This window comes from Miscanthus floridulus, unplaced genomic scaffold (genome assembly GCF_019320115.1).
Source record: "Miscanthus floridulus cultivar M001 unplaced genomic scaffold, ASM1932011v1 fs_227_1_2, whole genome shotgun sequence".
In the NCBI taxonomy this organism is placed as follows: domain Eukaryota; kingdom Viridiplantae; phylum Streptophyta; class Magnoliopsida; order Poales; family Poaceae; genus Miscanthus; species Miscanthus floridulus.
In genome coordinates this window covers 32812-40000 of record NW_027096414.1, presented here as the reverse complement: position 1 = coordinate 40000, position 7189 = coordinate 32812, and the positions used below count along the sequence as shown (strand labels likewise).

The following is a 7189-nucleotide window of genomic DNA, read 5'->3' as shown; positions in this document are numbered from 1 at the left end:
AATTTCAGTTGATCCGCCCTGTTCACTAGAAAAACTGTTGGGTTGTTTTGTTACGAGAGAAAAATATTATTCATTAGTTGAAAAAGTATTTCTTATAAGCCAAAGCCAGCAGTGCGGATCTTGGCATGTCTTGACAGCAATTGACGCTAGTTTCTTAGACACGGGCCCTACCATGTGCAAGACTCACATGAGTATTGCCCTGAAGTACATAGCACAATGAGAATCCAACACAGTGCCCAACTTTTTACAGGGGGTAAAGTGAACTGACACTGATAGCAATGGCAAGATTAATAAATCAAGCAATCTGTTCAGTAATAGGTAGCCACTTATTTAGACCTCAAATTCCAATTAGGCAAAAACAAACAACAGCTTCGACTAGCAGTAGATGCAACAAAGCTTCCCAAAAAGGCTTCGTTTACACTGTTACTAGTATAGAGGTAAAAACTAAAAAGAACAGCGACGGCCTTTTCTAAACTTTCACAGGCCCGTATGCACCCCGTATTGCGCCGAGCGCAGAAGAGATGACAGCACGTGGAAACTCGCGCCGTGGCGTGAACCGCAACGCAAAGAAAAGCTACAAAAAGGCGCACTGCCTGGCGTGTGTACTGTGGCAGTGCTGTGTGAATACTGCACCCGACTTTTACCCTCACGAAATTCTCACATCGCATACGTGGTCATGACAATTGACAGCAATGGTGTGCAGAGCAGGCCACTGGCCAGTGCAGTGTGCAGGTGCGTTGCAAATTAAGGGGGTGTTTGGTTGCATGGACTAAATTTTAGTCCATATTACATCGGATGTTCGGATGCTATTTAGGAGAATTAAATATAAGTTCATTATAAAACTAATTACATAGATGGAGACTAATTTACGAGACAAATTTATTAAACCTAATTAATCCGCCATTAGCACATATTTACTGTAGCATTACATTGTCAAATCACGGACTAATTAGGCTTAAAAAATTCGTCTCGCAAATTAGCCACAATCTGTACAATTAGTTATTTTTTCGTTTATATTTAATACTTCATGCATGTATCCAACATCCGATGGAACAGGGACTAAAATTTCCCTGTAGTAACCAAACACCCCCTAAACCCCAGCTAGGGGGAAGCAATTCACATGCAATGGCAAGTGGTTTTCCTTTTCTGAGATGAATGGATCGGAAGCTGTTGGATGTGCATGACCTGTGTGAAACGGCTAATGGCAAAGCCGTCATCTCTCTCTCCCTCCCTTGTCATGTGAACTCTCCAACAAACGCCCTGTTCTCTCCCTCCCTCTGCCATGGCCCGTGTCATGTGAACCGGAAGACACGACACCCAGGAAGCGGGCAGCATCCCAGCCATCACGTGTCAGTTTCGCAGTGGTTGCAGCAGCGGCAGCTCTGCTCCCGAGAGCAGTGTTTACTGGTAGAAAGGCAGCGGGGTGCAACGACACAGGGCTCAAAGTCGTCTGCTTTTGCAGCGTGCCCAGCCACGAGCTTTATGGACACCACAGATTTCAAAATCTAAAAAAAAAGGACTCCCACCCCTCACATGCACCTGTTTCCCCTCACATGCATATGTTTGGTTCTCTAATCCATGGACTAAAAGTTTTAGTTTATTTTAGTCCATAAACTAAAAGTAGACTAAAATGATGTTTGGTTACTTAACTAAAATGGACTAAAGTGAAGAGAGAGTAATAAATGAGAGGCATGAGTGTTCCCAACACCTTTTAGTTCATTTTAGTCCAATTTTATGGACTAAAGGATTTTAGTCCACTTTTAGTCCAAGTGTTTGGCTGTTTAGTCCAACTAAAATGTAGATTTTAGTCCAAAATACTTTAGCCCCTGAGAACCAAACAGGCCCTTAGCTCATCCGAGTACACACACCTAGTACTGCGTGTAACGTCACAAAAAAAGATAAAAACATGGGCCCAGTTTAGTTTAGTTGCCAGAAATTTTGACAAAACGACACTATAGCATTTTCGTTGTTATTTAATAATTAGTGTCAATCATAATCTAATTATACTTGAAAGATTCGTCTGTAGATTTCGTCTAAACTGTATAATTAGTTTTATTTTTTATTTTATATTTAATGCTTCATATATGCGTCAAAGATTCGATGCGACAGGAAATCTTAAAAAATTTGATGATTTGAAGGGAAACTAAACAGGCCCACGGTCAACTCAAAGAACTCGAACCAAGCAACCTAGGACATGGTGAATGCCGGAAAAAAGCTCAACGAGCATTGTTCTTGTTCTTGGTTGTTCGTCTTTCACCGTGTTCGGTTAGCTGGTTGCTGCTGGTGCTGATTTCCTCTGGCTGGTGTCGTTTTTTTGTGAGAGAGATACTCTGGTTGAATAAGTCTGAAACCAACGTCTTTGCTCGTAAAGCACGCACGCAGTACCCAGGTGGTGAAGCAATTGTTTAGCCCGCAAATTGGCATCCCGGACACACGCAGATGAGAGTGATGCACGCTAGGCCAATCTAGAAGTGACCCCAGAATACTGCTGCTAGTTTTTAACCATGTGGTTTCTTTGCGCCCACTGGAATATGAATTTGTTTGCACCTATGTACGCAGATTTGGGCGCCGTTCGCTTGAGCTTATCAGCTAAAATCAGTCATGCTTTTTCAGCTATGAAATAGTAGTTTTTCTCCGGAAAACAATCAACCGCAGTAATAAAGTCCTGCCGAACGGGCCGTGAACAATGCACAATTGCAAATGCCAACGATCTGAAAGTGTGTCGTTGCGTTCCGAATAGGCAGCGGCAATGCAAAATTGGGGGTATATACCTCGATACCGTCGATCTCCAGGAAGACCTTCTCGCCACCCTTGATGGTGAACTCGGACGCCGGCTTTGGTGGTCCGTTCTCGAGGTCGCCGGCGCGGCTCAGCCCGCCGTACTGCACCGGCACCAGCTCCGGCCGGATGAACCTGCGATTGAAATGGCAGGAGCATCTCGGGCTTAGACTTTTTATTAGTGTCGATTTTACATCGCAGGTGCGCGCAATGTGAAAGAAGGAAATCGGCAATGTGGCCTGATAGTTACTGTACATACTTGTAGAGTGTCTCGGCGACGTTGCCCTCGCGCGCGATGACGAACTTGCTCTTGGTGCGCTCGGTGAGGAAGGGCGAGATCATGGAGAAGAGCACGGAGAAGTACCACGGCACGTTGATGAACACCTGCAGGCGGGTCGGGCGGGTCGGTCATGAGCCGGCCGCATCGTTTAAGTTAGCTCAGGAATACGAATTCAAAATGCCAGGCAGGCAAGGCAGGTGGCCGACGACATGCGGCAGTTGATTACCTTGCGCGCCACCATCTCCGGGTAATTGTCCTGGAATAGGGAGAGGATCTGGTTGCTGGCGGCTCTGAGCTCCCGCTTGGGCATGTCCTTGAGGTCGGTGACCTGTATGATGGCGTTGACGCCCCCCGGCCTGAGGGTGAGCGCGCGCACGCCGCGCTCCATGACCTGGACGCGCCAGCGGAGGAAGCGCGCGAGGCGGTCACCGTCGCCGAAGACGCGCTCGTACATGTCCCTGTCTTTGAAGACGCCGTAGGCGTTGTAGCAGACGGGGTGGCCGTCGCGGTCCCAGCCGTGCATGTAGGCGACGACGCCCTCGAGGTCCTTGAAGCCCAGGTCCTCATCCAGCACGGCGTCGGCGCCGAACTCGGCGCGCCAGGCGGCGCAGCGGAGCAGCATGGCGTGCGCGTCGCGGACGCGGAAGTCCCGCGCGCGGAGGAACTTGAGGAGCACCACGTCGGCGCGCTCGTCGACCGGGGCGGTGGTTGGGGCAGGGGCAGCGTCCTCCGCCGCGGCGGGAGGAGAGTGGGGGTTCAGCGGGACGCCCCAGATGGAAATGGGGTCCGGGTGGGTGGCGAGCAGCGCCTTGAGGTCGGCAAGCGCGCGGAGCTCGGACGACGGGAGCGCGGCGGCGACGTACGAGTCCTCCTTGAAGGAGGAGGAGCGGAGCAGCGCGGTGGCGTCCATGAGCGAGGACATGAGGCTGCGCTTGGCGCCCTTGGAGGCCGGGGCTGCCACGGGCGCGGGCGACGGGGTGGTGGTGGGAGACATGGCGGTGGCGTGGGGCTTGCGGACGTGCGGCGGGGTGGGGAGGGGAAGCCGGGAAGGGGACAAGGCGTCCGCGGGAATGGTGGGAGCTGCGGCGACGAGAGGAGACGAGGAGGAGGTTTTGAAATGAGAGGAGGATTTGGAGTAGAGCGGAAGAGCGTGAAGGGGGGCGTTATGATGGCCGCGCCTCGCTCGCGTGGGGTTGGGCTTTGGGGCCCGGGGGGCGGCCGGGGAAGGAGGAAAAGGGACTGCCTGCTGCTGGCTCAGGATCACTGGCTGCTGGCGCGGCCGCCCGCTCTCCCTCCCGCGCCGCCGATTTTAAGAGCGGACGACGAAAAGCATGACCGGAGGCTCTCCGCGGGAGTAGAAAGAAATAGTTAATTCTAACGTGATAGTATTTTAATTTTTTCTCAAAATAGTTAACATTTTAGCTTTGTAATACATATTTTTCTTTTCTCAATACACATTTTAGATTTGTGATGCGGTAGGCTGTGGGATGTGCTTCAGCGCTTGCATTCTAGGCGGGGCCGAGTGGTCTCGTCGACACTATACTCGCCCTGCCTTTAGGAAGATCTTAATTTTTCCTCATCTTTCGTTCCTCTTATTGCTAGCCACATGGTGAGGGAGTCCCAGGCTATTTAATCCGCCCTTGGGCTTATAAGTGAGGGCCTTCCTCCGTCGGAGCTACCTTTGGCGTTGAGATTCCTTTGACTCCTTTGAGGAGCCGAGCTTTGAAGGGGGAGAGAGAAAGGTCTTTGAATGAAACCGCGTGGTTCTCGGCATGCGTCCTACCGGAGACCATTCGTGGTGGTCAGAGGCTATCGTTGCCAGTCCCAACAGTTGATGCTAGAAGGGATTTTGTGAGTCAGAGGGCGAGGGGCAGTGTGGGCCACCGTGTCATGTTGCACGCAACATCGGTGTGCCATCTCATTGCCATTTCTCGCTCTAAGAATAGGTGGCTCGTGCGCTCGAAATGGGCGATGACCGGGGTCGCTCCTGGCTCCCCTAAGAGGCCTACGCACTAGTGATCGGCCCACTCAGGACTATCGATGGGATGGGAGGAGGGTGAAGCAGTGCTTCCCCATCACTCCACCCCTGTTAGACAGGGTAGGATGGCGATGCAGCCATACTGCTGCTAGTCAACCGCTCCTTCCTCTAAAGCTAGAGGAGTTGTCGGTGGCAGTCCTACGCATTGTTCCTCAGAGGCATGATGTTGTCCCTAGCGGCGCTTGGCCCTAGGTTGTCAATTGGCATCACCATCGTGGTGACACCTTTCATTGACATTTTAGCAGTGCGGCTGCTTTTGTTCCTACTAGAGGAATTTCCCTCTGACGCCTCTCGCAGCCTACGCCGTGAGCCCTGAGTCGTGGGTTCCTGAGTCATCCCTTTGACCTCAGGCGCATTTGGAGAGGCTATTTTTGTCCTAGTGTTTCGGGGGATCATTTCCCTGACCTCTTTCTACACAGTCATGAGGTTTCTTGCGGTCGTGCATCGGCTCGTAGGTCTTGGACCCTTTTGCTTTTTCCACATGACTGAGCCATGATCACGTTTTGGGTTTTGCATTGCATGTCACCAGTGGACTTTTGCTCCATTGATCTCTCTCGGAGAGGTTGTGAACCCCTGACAGTTTATGAGTCTCTAGAGTAGGCCTTAGGTCTAAGACCTAGGATGTAGGGAGGAGTTAGTCGTGGCTTGGCCCTAGCTTCCTTTGGGGTCATGGGGACCCTACTCCATCTTTCCCTAGGCGTCCTTGCCAACCCCGAGAGGTCGTGTTGCCTTGTTGAAGGCAAGTTTGTTTTTGGCCCACACTGGGAGAGGCATGTCCACCATAACCACGTGGTCGGAGTGGTGCGCCTTGTCGGGGTCTATGGGTAATTTGAATGGGACCCGATATCCTCCCCAATCAATGTGGAGTTCGGCTATGCCTCACATGAGATGTCCCATAAATCATCCGGCCGTCAATCCCATTGGTCCCCAACCACCTCTACATCAGCCAAAGGGCAAGATGACTCCCCCAGAGGTGGTCAACCCATGAGACTTTCGAAGCGGACGACCCATGAGACTTTGAAGGACACCACCAGCTAAAGAGATGAGGGTGCCCTACCGTGGAATTGCATTAATAAATATTAGTAAGGAGATGAGTTTCAAGGAGAAGGGACGGCAATGCAAGTAAGGCCTTATTACACTTGCCTTTGGGTCTGGCGATGGTGAGCACAAGTGGCAACGCTGGTGACAGCAGTAGCTCGTGCACCGGTGGATCTGTATGGGCAAGCCAGCGATGTGCACTGGCACAGAGCATGAGCTGAGCAATGGTGATGAGTAGGAGCGACGATGACGAACAACAGCAATGAGGACAAGAAAAGCTATGTGTGGGGGGGGGGGGAGGGAGGGGGCGGCGATAAGGGGGGAAGGGTTAAGGGAGGGATGTTGGGGCAGGGGTTGCTTGCTCTCTGTGTAACTTTTATGCCACACAGGAATCAAACTTTCATCAGTTCCACACGGAAGGATTCAAATATGGGATTGGAAATTTTGCAACTAAGCGACGATAAATGCACAGTACCATCACCGGTGGCTTGGTCCTATTACCACCTAGAGATCACCGTATGATACGGTGATGAACACTAAGGCACACAATCTTAACGTTCGGCATTGAAACAAAGCGAAACTACGCACTTAGAAAACTAAGAAAAGCACAATTCTAGTACTCAGATTGAAAGGAAGCCAACTTGAGTTCGATGGTGAATAATAAGGCATATAGATTTACATTGAAAGAAAGCCAAACTGCGCACTTAGAAAACATAAGGAAAGCACAATGCCAGTACTCTCGGATTTAAAGGAATCCAACTTGAGTTCCATACATTCATACCAAATAAGTAGGTGGACACTACCAAGCTAACAAGCATGCTAAAAGCTAAAATGCATATACTAATTAGGCCAACACTATACAAAAGTTAAAAGGCCTTCATATGTACATCATTGGTTGCATAATTAATCATTCTTGATGTAGATCCTAGTCGACCTCTATGGGATCATTATGAATCTCCATAATATCCTACAGATCATTGTCGACCTCCATGGGATCATTGTCAATCTTCATGTCATCCCGAGCCTTGACCACTACAACCCTATCCACATCCATT

General features: G+C 50.3%; 1 protein-coding gene across 1 annotated transcript; it reads right to left on the bottom strand.

The window, feature by feature from the left end:
* Positions 1–1804: 1804 nt before the first annotated feature.
* On the bottom strand, positions 1805–4333 carry LOC136530884 (patellin-6-like). Its single transcript, XM_066523595.1, has 3 exons — positions 3285–4333; positions 3038–3162; positions 1805–2913 (listed from the first exon to the last, which is right to left on the bottom strand). The coding sequence occupies exons 1-3, from the start codon at positions 4050–4052 to the stop codon at positions 2646–2648; spliced, it is 1161 nt and encodes a 386-aa protein (XP_066379692.1). The 5' UTR covers positions 4053–4333; the 3' UTR covers positions 1805–2645.
* Between the last annotated feature and the right edge of the window lie 2856 nt (positions 4334–7189).